A 15170-nucleotide genomic window follows, 5' to 3' on the forward strand; every position below is an offset into this window, starting at 1 on the left:
AAATATGAGATAAAAAGAAAATTGACTCTTTATATTTTTACTATTTAAATTAATAAATGAAAAATAGAGAAAATATGAATTTTCAAATGAAAAAATATTTTTTATTTTCATGTTTTTACAATTAACAATTAATCTGTACTTAAATTATGAATTCAAAATGAAAAAATCTAACAAAAGAATAAGAATTAAATCAATTTATTTTATCTTATTTTTCTACTTTATATAGAATATGCTTATTAATCTTTAAATTTAATTAATAAAAAAGCACCTTAATCGTTGTTAATAAAACTATTCAATTAATTGATTCTAAAGGGAGAGACTCAATAAAAAAACTCCTCCGAATTAAAAAAAATAATATAAATGTATTGTGAATTCAAGAGTACCTACAGTACTTTTTGATAAGTATTATCTATTCTACATTCTTTTGAATATCAAAATTAATAAAATAAAAAAAATTATTTTTATTGAAATTCATTTACATATAATTAAATCATCTTATGCTAGCAGCAAACAAACAAACAAATGAACAAAAGTTATACTAAGAAAATAAATAGCTTTTCCAATTAATTAAATAATTATCTTTTTAAATAAAAATAACATTTTTATTTAAATTAGACCATAAAAAATGCTAATTAATCAGTTTATTTAATGCTTGCTTTTTTCAACTTACTATTCAATCAAATTCTTCGAAGTTTCTTCCAATTGCTGATAATTTTACTCATCTTATTTCTTCCTTAACCTAAGATGATAAATAAAATAAATGGGTGATTAAATTTATTAAATGTTTAATCAAATATTAAAATTCCTATTCACAAACCAAAACCCATTTTCTGAAAATTTTATTTTAAATGTTTTTGCTCAATTTTTAGTTTTAAATGACTTCTAATTTTATGTAAAATATGAGTTAATTTCTTTGTTTTCTTACTTTTCATCAATATTTTTTTCTAATATCGGATCATCTAATCTTGAATTCATTTAATCAATACTCAAATTTTAGTAATTTAATGTAATTCTTTTTCGAGTGTTTGATTTTATTTACTTTTTACATATACTTTTCAATGTTTTTATTTTAGTTATTTATTAGTTGCTAATAAATGAATTAGGATTAGCATTGATTTTATTAATTTTGCTAATCACTTTCTTTTTTGAGTTAGTTTAATCTAAAAAAAACTTTTAGCTAGTAAAAGTAGGAGAGAAATTATTTAAGAAGAAATTACTTTTAGATTTAAAAGGAGGAATGTTTGTGTTTTTCCAAACTGTTGTAATTTGCTTTTGTAATTTATCCCAAGCATAAATCGATTTTGTGTGAAGCGTACATTTAATTATATCTATAGCTTGATTATTTTTATTTTGAATAAGTGTTAAACTTAGCTCTAAGTAGTTTTGTACGTGCATTAGCTCTATAATGATTAATTATTTCATTAATTTCATCCTAGAGATGTCTGTCTCTTTGATAAGATCAATATCTAAGCAGCTAACAGTTACAACATATAAAGCAGTCATACATATAGTAATTTTTTGTGTTGGTTAACATTTAGTTTAAAATTTGAAATGTTTGAAAGATCAACAAAAAAATAACCTTCAAATTATGGATTAGTGCAATTTACTATATCAATATGATTCAAAATTTTACCTTTCGACATTTTTCAATTCGTTTCCTGCAACGAGAAGTTACTGTGTAGTGTTTCCAAAATCAGCTTTTATACTAATTAATTGATTATTTTTTTAATTGTTGAGTTTTAATGAATTAAATAGCGTTTCATATAAGCCCATATGTATTCAATAACATTTAAGTTAGGGGAACTTGCTGGATAATTTAAATAACTATGTAATTCGTTTTAAAAAATTGTTTAATATTATTGGCTATATGTATATCAAACAAAAAATATTTTCATATAATGTAATTTTATTAAAATAAATATATCTGTCTGTCTACTTTTTCAATAAAATGTTTTTTTAAATTTTTTTATTTTTTTTATCATTATAATTAATTTTCCACCCTATTTAGAAGTTTTTAGGTTAATTATTTTTAAATGATTTGAAAAATGAATAAAAAACATAATTTTTTACCTAAATGTTGTGAATTTTTTCACTTTTTCCTTTTTCTTGATTCACATCACTAACATAACTAACTAACTAACATAGAACATTAATTTAGACTGCTCAATTTAAATAAAAGAAATTTTGAGCATTAGATTTGTCTTTCTTTCTATTTTTTGAAAGTATCAGAAAAAATAAAAAATTTTCTGATCAACTTCAAAAATAGCACTTTCAAACCAACCAAAAGAAAATTAGGGAATTATATGTTATAACTCATTGATTAACCTACTGTTTTAATACATAAAGTCATAAAATAAAAACTTTGCTAATTTTTGCTTATTTAGTTTTTTTTTAAGTTTCTAACTTATATTATGCTAAGGATCATCCTCAGTAAAGTAAAGGATAGATTTGGCATTCATTCACTTATAATTATTTCTGCTTTTAATATTTTAGGAATAGAATTTTGCAAATTTACTAAAAGTAACTCATCACAATTATTAAAATAATATGTTTAGCAATTGTAGAATCCCACATCGTTACCAAAAGTAGTAGAAACACAAAAAGCAAAATTTTCTGTATATTAACAATAAAGATATGGTGTATTATCAATTGAATTTTAATTAGTCAATTAAAGAAGATAAATTTAATATCTTATTATTCTACTACCTTATTTATAGAGAAAAATATATAAACATGCAAACAAAAATAGAAATTTTCGAAGATCTAGTCACCTTAATACCTCAGGGCATTTGCTTAATTATGTCCTTTTAGTTGATAATTAAGTATGTGTGTTTGCGGAATGTTAATTATGTTAAATTTAAGGATTTACATATGCATTTAATTTTTAAAGATTCACTTAGTTGTTGATACTTAGAATGTAATAATCTATACCATGACTTAAATTCTTTGTAAAAAAAAACGAAATAGAAATATTTAATATTAGGATCAAAAATATTTAGATTAATAAGCCCGTATTTCTAATAATAAATCTTTAATGAACTATTATTTTAATTTCTTTGTAAATTTTAAGATTTCTCAGCAAAAACAATGTAAAATTTATGAAAAAAAAGCAAGATATATATTACATTCAAATTCAATAATATAACATATAATTTTTTTTCTTTCTTTGCAATATAAAATAATTATTTCAAAAATTTTAATATCATTTTTAAATTTATTTTAAATTTTAATTTAGTCATTTATAAAAATCCTTCTAATTATTAATAAATATTAAGTTTATTAACAAGCAATTAGAAAGTATTTTCTTTTCTTGTAAAGCTATTTTGTTAAAAATAATTAATTTGGCTATTTTAATAAAAATTATAAGAAAATTTTTATGAATTACTTATAAAAACAAACAAAAATTTAATGAATTAAACATCAAAATCAATAAATCAATGGATACTTATTAAAATGAAATTTTTTTTAATGATTAAAAAATTAATTTTCATAGAGACATTTAAAAATAAAAAGATTATTTGAAATCAATATTTACTACAAATAAACATAAAATAACCATGAAGATAAATTATTCATATCACATTTAATAACTAACTATCTTCTTAACTGAACTTTGTTGAAATAAAATTTTTATTAAAATTTGATCTTTCAAACACTAATTAATTAATCAGTCAACTTTATTTCTAATAACAGATGATAGAATTCTACAATCGATTTCGCTTAAATCACTATTGTTTTAACATTTTTCTAGGAATTTAGCGATGTACTTCTTCTAGAGATCTTATGACAAAGATATCGCAAACTGTTCCTCAAAATAGTTTCTTTTTCTCATTTGGTCTTTTTTTATCCAAATATTTTTGTTTTTTTAATATAGAAATTATAAATAATTAATCAATTAATACATGACTGAGAAAGGTCTTTCGTTTACGAATTGATTTCTTTACTTAAAAAGTATGGTGAACAACCAACTAGTTGCAGTGTCGCTAATTGATCTTTGCTCAATATGACCATCACGGCTTTCTTCAAAAAGATAATATCTCGATACAATTACAAAATATCTAAGCTTTATTCAACCTAGGATTTAATCAAGTTCTTAGAAGATTCATCTAACTGCTGGCGATTCTTTTCCTCCTTTTTCTTCCACAATCTATGATGATAATAAAATGGGTAGATGATTAATTAAATTTGTTTAGATACATAGAATATTAAAAACTTATAAGTAAAAAACATACCTTTTTCCAAAAATTATATCTTGAATGTTTTTGCTCACTTTTTAGTTTTAAATTATCTCTAATTTTTTTATGAAATATGAATTTATTTCTTTGTAATCTAACTTTTCAATTACCTCTTATTTTAATTATGAGCTGTCAGATTAACTAATTTTTTGGACTTAGTCAGTTTTCAAATTTTAACATTTTTACTATTTTCTCTATCCAATAGTTAACCTTATTTTCTTTTCATTTTCACCGCTTTTACTTAAATTGTTCATTAGCTGTTAATATGCGAGTTAGTATGAGCTTTCATCTATAGAGTCAAAATTTTATTATGGCGAAGCTAATAAAGCAGGTGAACACGGGCTTTAAGGAGTGTCGATCTAATTAGATTTCTGCATTTCAACCATTTATTTATCTAAAAAGGTGCTTTTTTCATTTTAATTCGTAATTGTATTCATTTATTCTATTTTATCTTATTCAGTTTATAAATTATGTTACTAAAGTTCTTTTTTTGGGCTAATTTAACTTTAAAAAACATTTTCTTTAGAAATAATAGATGAGAATTTTTTAGTCAAAGTATTATTTTTAGCTCTCTCTGAAGAAAGGAACGTTTATCTTCGGCGAATACTACTAAATTTAAAATTCTTCATTAACACTCTTTTTAAAAGATCTCTTTTAAAAGTAAATTGCATCGTTTTTTTAGAATAAATTATTAATTTGCATAATTTATTCATAGGTGTCTTGATACATATTCTACAGGAAAAGTAAGAAAAATTCCTATTTTATGAATTTTTGAGCTAAATATCTACCTAAGTATCCTAATGTCATCAAAAGAGCTAGCGCACTATTTACCAAAGCCATGATTTCTGGATAAGTTGGATATTGAACAGTGATTTGATAAAAAATTTCATCCATTGAGATAACGAACTTGCAATATGGTAGTATTCCTCCTTATTTTGTAGATGAATTTCTAAGATTAGTTGCACAAATTTATTCATATTGAAAAGGAGATTCATAAGTGCTTGTTGATTGAATTAAAAAGCCTTACTAAACTGTTGTAATTTGTTTTTGCAATTTATATTAAACATAAATTTCTTACAGCGCTGCGGTGTACATGTAGTTATTTCTATAACTTGTTTATTTTTATCTTGAAGTTGTGTTAAACTGAGCACTAAGTAGTTTTGTACGCACACTAGCTCTTTGGCCATTAACAATTTTATCAATCTAATCTTAGGTAGCGCAATTAGGATCAGATGTCTTTTTGATACCATCAATATCTAAGCAACCATAAGTTAAAACATAAATAGCCGTTTTATAGTTTTATTTCGTATTCACATTTAGCGTAAAATTGGAAACCTTTGTAAAGTCTATGCATAAATAACCTTCAAGTTATGGATTAGTGCAATTTACTACGTCTATAGGAGTCATGCTAGCAAATGTGTTATTTTAGTAATTAAAAAAAGCTTTGAAAACCACATACTTTTTGTTTTGTTATGCTTCTAAGTCTAAAATATTCATATTAACATCATATTCAAATCTAAAACCGACTAAATCCCTTGTTAAGTCTACTTCTACTAGATCTTCAGTTATAAAGTTTTACGATTTATATTTTGGATCAATCTTGTTATTAAAATATTAGACTGTAAGATAAACAAAGTAAGTAGAGACAGAAGATATAACAGCAATACTCAACAGAGTTCCAATAAGCGTTCCTTTTTTAATTTGCTGAGAATTTCCCAAATTAAAAAAAAAAGAGGAAGAAAACATATCAATTTTTGTAAAACTCATCTCTTTTTGTTTGTTTTTTTTTATTTTTTCTAATTAAAAGTTTTTTTTTTATTTATTTTTATAGAAATTTGTGCTACTAAATTAGGAGTTTTCAACAATTAAATCAATCATGCTAAATTCATCTAAGTAAAATATATCATTATTTTTTAAATTATCTAATAAGCTACAAATTTTAATAAGTTTCTCAATATTAGTAAAAGTAAAAATAATATTTTATCTATTTATTTCTAAACAATCTTTTTAAAACAATAAGCAAATATAATTTCTCATTAAGACAAAGCACTAATTTATAATAACGTAAAATTGGAGAACATTTAATAAACATAATCTGTGAATATAAAAGATATACATATATACGTAGGTAAGTACATACTTACATACTACATGAATTAATTAAATTTATTTAAATAATACTAAATTTATTAATAATCAAATTTATGTTATTTTTGCGTTAAAGATTGAGATAGTTTTATTTTGAATTTACTGTCAGCCTTGTTATTTAAATAAACATAATTAGATTTTATTTCTAAAATTTCAGTGATTGTTTGCTTACATATTGATATGAGAAAATAACTTGGTGGGGTTTTTGGGAAATATAACTTTTGAAATTAAAAAAACAGGTGTTGGTGTAAAGTTAATATCCCCATTTAATCAATTCTTCATTAATTAATTAATATATATATAAAAATGATCTACTATTTATTTTATTAATCAATAATCATATTGAATTTAAAAAAATTCTTTTTGACTTTTACTTTAAGAAATCATTTAAAAAACAAATTGATAGATCGATCGAATTAAGAAAACAAACATAAATTTTAAAATACAAAATAAATAAATAAATAATATTTGTTTGCTTATCTTTGAGGATTTTAGTTTTCAATTAATTTAATTAATTTGATTCCTAATCTATAATCAGCATCACCTAATCAAAATTCTTTTGTCTACTTTTCTATGTATTTTGATTTAAGTTCTTGGATAATAATATGGTGAATTATTTTTCAAAGCAACTTTTTCTAATTGCTTCTTCTAAATTTATAGTTAGAACATAATTTACTATAAATTATTAGCATCCTGAAAAAAATTAAAGAATTAAGGTTTTTATTACTAATTTCCTTTCCTAAAAATAAGGTGAACTACCTACTAGCTAACTAATCTTAGCTAAGGAAAACCATCTCTTCTTTTTCAGAAATATAAAATCTTGGTACAGCTGTAAGATAGCTATGCTCTTTTCAACATGGGAATCAATTAACTGTTTCACGTATATATCAAACTCTTGTTCATTTTTATTTTCCTTCCTTTTCCAGAATCTAATAAATTTATGTAAATCAATTATTATTTTTATTATCTTGAATTTGTTTATTAATTTAATTCAGAATTAATAAGAAATATTGACCATTAAATTTTCTTTGTTTCTATATATTTATTTTTAGAAACTTTGAAATTACTCATTCATGATATCTAAATTTTTGTTTAATTTTTCTTCACTTTTTTTAAAATTTGCAAAACCTTTTCTTTATCAGGTAATTAACTTTCGATAATTGATGATAGTTGGCTAATTTTTCAATTTAAATTTAGTTTAATCAAAATCAAATGTTATTCTTCTTTATAATCTGATTGATTTTCAGTGGTTTTGCTTTTGAATTAAGTTAACTTTTCTGCAACGTTGATTGAAAAGTATTTGGTGAGTTTTAAATTGATGGAAATGTTGATTTTTGACTTGTGAATCTTTCATTTTCGATTAAATTTGATTATTCAATTTTCCCTGTTGCTAAATAATAATTATCATCAACACATATCTAAGTAGTACCAATAATCTTAATACATTCAGCTGGTTCATTATATTTTATATTACATATTTTAACTTTTCAAATGATTTTTAAAATTTTACAAATTTTATCAATGATTGATTGTAAGATATAACATTTGATTTCTCTTTAAAAAAAGGGGAATTGTTTTTAATTACGCATTATTTGATTCTACATTATCTTCTCAAATTTTATTTCTCAAAGTATATTCCTTCTTTCTTCTGAAATATCTAATTGATTTGTATTATTTACTCTTAAGTATCTTAGTACATAATTTACAATAATAAAAGGAAAAATTCTTACTTTATTATTTTATAGGCAATAAATACTTCTACCAAAGTATCCTAATGTGATTATATGAGCAAGCATGCTTTTTACCAAGGCTAATATTTATTTCAAGATAAGTAGGATATTAAATTTAGATTTAATAGTATACTTCATTTTAGTCAATTGAGAATTTATAATAGGGTCCAACACCATTAGGATTTAGAGCCTCACTTCATTAGAAACTTGAATTAATTCATTTATTCATAGGATAATAGAGAAGAAAAAGATTATTCAGAATAAATTAAACAACCATTTTTCACATAAATGGTTTATTTTTGAATTAAGTTCTATGAGCTTATTCTGAGAAAGGATGCTTAAAAATTATTTCTATAAGTTTGCTCTATATTTTATGAAGTTTTTGTATTACTAAAGTAATAAATTTATGAGTAAAGCAGCCTAGTCACCATTGTCCATATCATCAATATCTTTTTAGCTGGCGCAGTTATAAGAGTTGTTGTTTTAGAATGATCAAGATCCAAACAACGATTAGCCAAGAGAAAGATTTAACTTTAGACATTATCTTTAGTACTATTTTCAATTGTATAGTTTGATACTTAAGGATAATCAATACAACATTATCCTTCCAAAAGAAGACTTATGTAATTAACTATATCAATTCTTTTAATTATAGAAAATGTTGGGCTTTTATAATTTAGATAGTTAACCTAATAAAAAATAATTTTTTATTATTTTCTAATCCATCTAGGTTAAATATATCTTTGATAGCTAAGTATTAAAACCTGAAACCAACAATATTACTTCTCAAATATAGCTGATTAAGAAGATCAGTGAGTCACAAAGGTTTGTGATCTATATTTAGGGTACATTCGATTAGCTGTACATTACAATTTTAAGTAAACAAGTAAGAAAATATGACAAGGAAAATGCTCAATATCAAAATAAATCCTGTAAATAATCCTCTTTAATTTATTTATTCTCACCCAAGTCAAAAACAAAGGATAATCAGAATATGTTCATTTTAGTAACTCTCATTTATTTTTAAAAGAAATTAAATTTGGATTTACTAATTTTAATTTTTTTGATGATTATAATTTTTGAATTATTTTTCTTTATTTTAAAAAGCGAATTGAAATAATGAATTGATTCTATTTGATTGTTGAATCTTTGCGAATTTTACCATCTTTTAGTAAGAATTTTGTGATCATTCATTCCTGCTTATTTTTTTTAATTTTTAAAATATTATGATAAATTTTGGTTATTACTAAGTTTGATGTGATTAATTGCAGCAATAATCATAAAATTATTTGAGGAATAAGGGAGTAAAGATTCCTAAATTGTTAAAAATTTCATAATTTAGTTAGTTAAGAAAATAAAATCATATAGTTTATTTAATATTTAAACCTTTTTAATATTTATAATAACTAATTTTCAAAAATGAATTTTCAATTTAAAATATTGATTTTATTTAGATGAAATTTTTTTAAGACGCTACTTAAAAAAAGTAAGATTAGTTAGTATTCTTATCTATTTTGAAATTTAAGATTCCGTAAGCAGAGTTTTCGAAAATAATTTTATAAAAGAAGTTAATTTTATCTATTAAATAAGTTATATTTTAAATGAATTTAAAATCTTTTTTAAATCATTAAAACATAATCTCATATTTTTATTCTATTAAAAAATAAATTTCATTTTATTATTAATTATTATATTTATCTTTATTATCTATTTTTTTAAAAAAGAACAATAATTTGCTTATAAAAATAAATAAATAAGTATTTATTGTCATCGATTGCTTTACTTCTTTTTAATTTAAAAAAAATTTTAATTTATTTATTTTTTTATTTAATTTTATTTGATTATTTTAAAAATTATTTCTATAGAAATTTTATCTCAAACATTTTTGGAGAATTAATATGTAGTTTTTTTAACATTATAATTTTAAAAAATAATTTTTGGATAATATGTTATCTGTTTATGTACTTTTTCTACTAAATATCATTAAAAATAATTATCTATAATATAAAAAAATGAAGCCTAACATGCCAATTTTTTGTCTCCCAGGCATTTTACTTGAATAGCTACATTTCACACATTTTTAATTTAATTAAAAAAAAAATTAAATAATTTTTAAATGACCTACATTAAAAAACATATTATTAAAATTAGCTTAATCTTGCATTAGAAGTATTAGACAATGATTCCTCTATTTATAAAATAATATAAAAAAATTAATTAGAAAAAGTACTTGTCTGTTTTGGTTCATATAACTTTTTTTTTGTTCGTTTTTTTTTCTATTCTAATTAAACCCTTAACAAAAAATTGATAATCCAGACTAACTAAGTATTAACAAGTTTGAGTAATTATTTTAAAATTGTCTATCAATAGTTTCATAATCCTTAGTATCTATATATATATGTTAATCTATTACAAAAATAAAAGAAAACAATAGGACAACTCATTAATTTATCCTTTTATTTTTTGTTATTAAATTTTTATGCTATTTCCTAAACCCCCCTTAATACAAAATCTTTATAAGTTTCATTAAATCTCCTTTTCAGATATTTGGCTTTCCATTCTCATCATGGTAATTAATTAATTCTGAAATGATCAACATACTCAGAATAATACACCTACCTGTTCTTTCATTTCAATTTTTTCATTTCTGATATCACTTTGATGTGAAAAAATAAAAATATTAAAATCAGTTTTTATCATCTGTTACTTCTTAATGGAATAAATTGTCATTTTAACATTCATTTTTATTCAGATAAATATTCCCTTCTATTTCCCGCTTTAGCTTTCAGATATTTTAGGTTCAAACTATTACATATTTTTCAAATCTATCATATTATAATACATTTAGTTAAAATCATATAGTCACATTTATTCTCAAATCTGTCATTTTAATTAATTGTGGTAGAATAATTCTTAACTGTTTAATTTAGGTTTTTAATATTCATTTTGTTTCAGTAAAACATCTTGATTTTCGATTGGTTTTACAAGTTTTTCTTGAATATTGCTTTAAGGACTAATATAAAAATTAATTTTACTTTAAATTTTTAAACATATACTTGAAATCAATAGTACTTTTTATCAATTCATTTAATAACAATTTATTATTTTTTTAAATCTCTTTAAACTGAATTTCTTTTATTTACTGCTATTTCAAAATTTATTCATCTTGCTGCTCTATTTGATTAATAGGATTTTTAATTAATACATTATTTTTATTTTAGATTTCTTGTTAAGCCAAAAACTATTTATCATTCTGCTCTACAACTTTATTGCGCTTATATTTTAATACCAATTAGTCTATTACTTTATTAAGCATATTTTTAAATAAAAAGGTGTTTAATAAAAGCTATTATCATAAACATTACTTATTCTCTTCTTAAAAAGCTTTTATCTAGGTAAATAAATTTACTGATAAGAATTAAATAATGTGTAGTTCGTTAGTTAGTTAGTTAGTTAGTTAGTTAGTTAGTTAGTTAGTTAGTTAGTTATTAATTATTGTTTTATGAAAATTTATTTATTTTATTACTAATTTTAATTTTAATAATGAATGAATGAATTCATTTTTTATCAATTTTTCTTTTATTTAAATTTATTTTGAAATTAATTAATTTAAGTTTTAAAATCATTATTCTTCTATTTAATATTGTTTGTTTGGCTTTTTTCCTTCTAATTATTTACTAGAAAAAGGTGATAAGTTAGTTCCTTGAAAAAAGTTTTTACTTATTAAATCATAATATTTTTTAAAAGTGATGCGTTTAGAAATAAAAGCTGGTAGAGGTCCATTTATTTTAACCCTACCTCATCCTTAAATTTCCCATTTCTCCAAAATGATTGTAAATAAAAATTAACATTAATAAGATAAATATTATTAGCAAGTACGTAAAAAGAAAACTTTTTGTTTCTTTTTCAAGCAATCTATTTAATTATAAATAAATAAATTTGCCTATTTAATAATAAATGTAAGAATATTAAAATTACATACAAAAACAACAATTTAATCAGTTCAATATCAACATTAATTGACCAACTCCTATATAAAAATGAAACTTGTTTTGCTCATTAAAAAAAATAATTTTCATAGTGGATAATTAAAAATCAAAATATAACACAAATAAACAAAAATAAAACCATCAAAATAAATTAATGAAATCATTAATAAATTGATTAACTAATAATTTTTTTAAATAAACTTTGTAAAATTAAAATTTTTATTAAAATTTGATCTTTCAAACACTAATTAATTAATCAGTCGACTTTATTTCTAATAACAGATGATAGAATTCTACAGTCGATTTCGCTTAAGTCACTGCTATTTTAACATTTTTCTAGGAATTTAGCGATGTACTTTTTCTATAGGTCTTATGACAATGATATAGCAAACTATTCCTCAAAATAGTTTCTTTTTCTCATTTGATCTTTTTTACCAAATATTTTTGTTTGTTTAATATCAAAATTATAGATAAATAATTAAGTAATTAATACATATCTAAGAATGGTCTTTTGTTTCCTAATTAATTTCTTTACTTAAAAAGTATGGAGAACAATCAACAAGTTATAATGTAGCTAATTGATCTTTGCTCAATATAACCATTACTGCTTTCTTCAAAAAGATAATATCTCTATACAATTACAATATATCTAAGCTTTTCTCAACCTAGGATTCAATTAAGTTCTTTGAAGATTCATTTAATTACTGATAACCCTATTCCTACTTCTTCTTCCACAATCTATTACGATAAATAAAATAGATGGATGTTTATTTATTTAAATTTCTTTAAAATACAAAAATGTATAATAAGTAAAAAACATACCTTTTTCCAAAAATTTTATTTTGAATGTTTTTGCCCACTTTTTAATTTTAAATTAACTCTAATTTTTTTGTGAAATATGAATTGATTTGTTTGTTATCTAACTTTTCCATCACCTCCTTTTTTAGTTACAGACCATCAGATTAACTAATTTTTTGAATTTAATCAGATTTCAAGTTTAAACAATTTTATGATTTTCTTTATCCAATAGTCAATCTTATTTTCTTTTCTTTTTCACCCCTTTTACTTTATTTATTTATTATATGTTAATATCCCTTTTAGAATGATATTTCCTCAAAAGAATCAAACTTTTATTTTGGTAAAGCTGTTTTTAAGAATGGACTTTAAGAAACGTCTACCTAATTATATTTCTGCATAAACCATTTATTTATCAAAAAAGTCACTTTTTTCATGTTAATTAGTAATTGTAATCGTCTATTCTATTTTTTCTTATTCTGTTTATAAATTTTGTTATTCAGTTTCTCTTTTTGGACTAATTTAACTTTAACAATCATTTTCGTTAGCAATAATAGTAGAAAATTTTTAAGACATAGAATTATTATTAGCTCTGAAGTAAGGAATAGCTATTTTCTACTAATTATCCTAAACTTAAAATTCTTCATTAATATTTTTTTTATGAAATCTCTTTTCAAAGTATATTGCATCATTTTTTTAAAATAAATTATTGATTTGCATAATTTATTCATATGTATCTTGATACATATTCTAAAGGAAAAGTAAAAAAAATTCTTATTTTATGAATTTTTGAGCAATATATCTACCAATGTATCCTGATGTCATCAGAAGAGCAAGCGCACTATTTACCAAAGCCATTATTTCTGGAAAAGTAGGATATTGAACAGTGATTTGATAAACCATTTCATCCATAGAGATAACAAACTTACCATATGGGAGTATTCCTCCTTATATTGCAGACGAATTCCTAAGACTAGTTGAATAAACTTATTCATATTGAAAAGGAGATTCATAAATACTTGTTGATTGTATTAAAAAACCTTCCTAACTTTCGTAATTTGCTTTTGCAATTTATAGGAAACCTCAATAGCTTAATCTGCTGAGGTGTACATATAGTTATTTCTATAGCTTGATTATTTTTATTTTGAAGTTGTGTTAAATTAAGCACTAAGTAGTTTTGTACGTAAACTAGCCTTCTCACCATTAACAATATTATTAATTTCATCCTAATTAGCGCAGTTTGAAGGAGATGTCTTTTAGAAGCCATTAATATCTAAGCAACCATAAGTTAAAACGTATAAAGCTGTCTTATAGTTATTTTTTGTGTTGATATTTAGCGTAAAATTGGAAACTTTTGAAAAATCTATGCATAAATAACCTTCAAGTTATGGATTAGTGCAATTTACTATATCAATAGGAGTCATGCTAGCAAATGTGCTATTTTAGTAATTAAAAAAAGCTTTGAAAACCACATACGTTTTGTTTTATTAGGCTTCTAAATCTAATACATTCTTATTGACATCGTATTCAAATCTAAATCCTACTAAATCGTTAGTTAAGTTTACTTCTACTAGATCTTCAGTTATGAAATTTTAGGATTTATATTTTGGATCAATCTAATTATCAAAATATTAAATCGTAAGATAAACAAAGTAAGTTAAGGCAGAAGCTATAACAGCAATAGTCAGTAGTGCTCCAATAAATGTTCCTTTTTTATTTTACTAATTCCCCAAATTAAAAAAAAAATAGGAGGAAAACATATCATATTTTTTAATACTCATCACTATTTATTTTGTTTTACTTTCTCAATTAAAAGTTTTTTAATAATTATTATTTTTTAGGTTTATATAAATTTGTGCTACTAAAGAGTTGTTTTTTATGATTAAAACAATATTTTAAATTAATCTAAATAAAATTTTTCATTATTTTTAAACTTGTGATTTTAAATTTAATATGTTTATGACAATAATTAAAACATTCACAACAAAAATATGTTTATCTTTTTGTTTCTAAACATATTTTTAATTTATTTTTAAATAAAAAAATATTCAATTTCAATCATTTATTATGTAAGTTCTAAATATGAAAAATAAAGATAACAAATAAAACCTCTTATTTATTTTACAGTACTGTTTTTTATTTGATAATACGCTTAATAACATAAAATTGCAAAGCATTTAGTTAAATTAATTTGTGAATAGAGAAGACTTCAAGAATTAATTCAGTTTATTAAAATGATACGTAATTAATTAATTAATAATCAATTTTTGTTT

At 21.8% G+C, this 15170-nt stretch overlaps 7 protein-coding genes across 7 annotated transcripts; all 7 read right to left on the minus strand. All coding sequences in view use genetic code 6, as the record gives it.

Annotated features, from left to right (window-relative positions):
- Positions 1–636: 636 nt before the first annotated feature.
- On the minus strand, positions 637–1503 carry TTHERM_00554530 (hypothetical protein; the record flags this gene model as incomplete). Its single annotated transcript, XM_001009243.1, has 2 exons — positions 637–739; positions 926–1503. 2 exons carry the CDS (start codon positions 1501–1503, stop codon positions 637–639), a joined length of 681 nt encoding a protein of 226 aa, XP_001009243.1.
- A 108-nt stretch (positions 1504–1611) lies between these two features.
- On the minus strand, positions 1612–1773 carry TTHERM_000554539 (hypothetical protein; the record flags this gene model as incomplete). The annotated part of the gene is made up of 1 exon (XM_012795941.1): positions 1612–1773. The coding sequence occupies one exon, from the start codon at positions 1771–1773 to the stop codon at positions 1612–1614; it is 162 nt and encodes a 53-aa protein (XP_012651395.1).
- Positions 1774–3667: 1894 nt separating this feature from the next.
- On the minus strand, positions 3668–6002 carry TTHERM_00554540 (AMP-binding enzyme family protein; the record flags this gene model as incomplete). The annotated part of the gene is made up of 4 exons (XM_001009244.2): positions 3668–3837; positions 3903–4147; positions 4233–4755; positions 5024–6002. The coding sequence occupies 4 exons, from the start codon at positions 6000–6002 to the stop codon at positions 3668–3670; spliced, it is 1917 nt and encodes a 638-aa protein (XP_001009244.2).
- A 1563-nt stretch (positions 6003–7565) lies between these two features.
- On the minus strand, positions 7566–8551 carry TTHERM_00554550 (hypothetical protein; the record flags this gene model as incomplete). The annotated part of the gene is made up of 4 exons (XM_001009245.1): positions 7566–7660; positions 7723–7866; positions 8114–8307; positions 8505–8551. The coding sequence occupies 4 exons, from the start codon at positions 8549–8551 to the stop codon at positions 7566–7568; spliced, it is 480 nt and encodes a 159-aa protein (XP_001009245.1).
- A 2445-nt stretch (positions 8552–10996) lies between these two features.
- TTHERM_00554560 (hypothetical protein) lies at positions 10997–11429 on the minus strand (the record flags this gene model as incomplete). Its single annotated transcript, XM_001009246.1, has 2 exons — positions 10997–11126; positions 11257–11429. 2 exons carry the CDS (start codon positions 11427–11429, stop codon positions 10997–10999), a joined length of 303 nt encoding a protein of 100 aa, XP_001009246.1.
- Positions 11430–12358: 929 nt separating this feature from the next.
- TTHERM_00554570 (hypothetical protein) lies at positions 12359–12523 on the minus strand (the record flags this gene model as incomplete). The annotated part of the gene is made up of 1 exon (XM_001009247.2): positions 12359–12523. One exon carries the CDS (start codon positions 12521–12523, stop codon positions 12359–12361), a length of 165 nt encoding a protein of 54 aa, XP_001009247.2.
- Positions 12524–13224: 701 nt separating this feature from the next.
- On the minus strand, positions 13225–14678 carry TTHERM_000554579 (transmembrane protein, putative; the record flags this gene model as incomplete). The annotated part of the gene is made up of 2 exons (XM_012795942.1): positions 13225–13524; positions 13827–14678. The coding sequence occupies 2 exons, from the start codon at positions 14676–14678 to the stop codon at positions 13225–13227; spliced, it is 1152 nt and encodes a 383-aa protein (XP_012651396.1).
- Between the last annotated feature and the right edge of the window lie 492 nt (positions 14679–15170).

This window comes from Tetrahymena thermophila (genome assembly GCF_000189635.1).
Source record: "Tetrahymena thermophila SB210 genomic scaffold scf_8254786, whole genome shotgun sequence".
NCBI classification, from domain to species: domain Eukaryota; phylum Ciliophora; class Oligohymenophorea; order Hymenostomatida; family Tetrahymenidae; genus Tetrahymena; species Tetrahymena thermophila.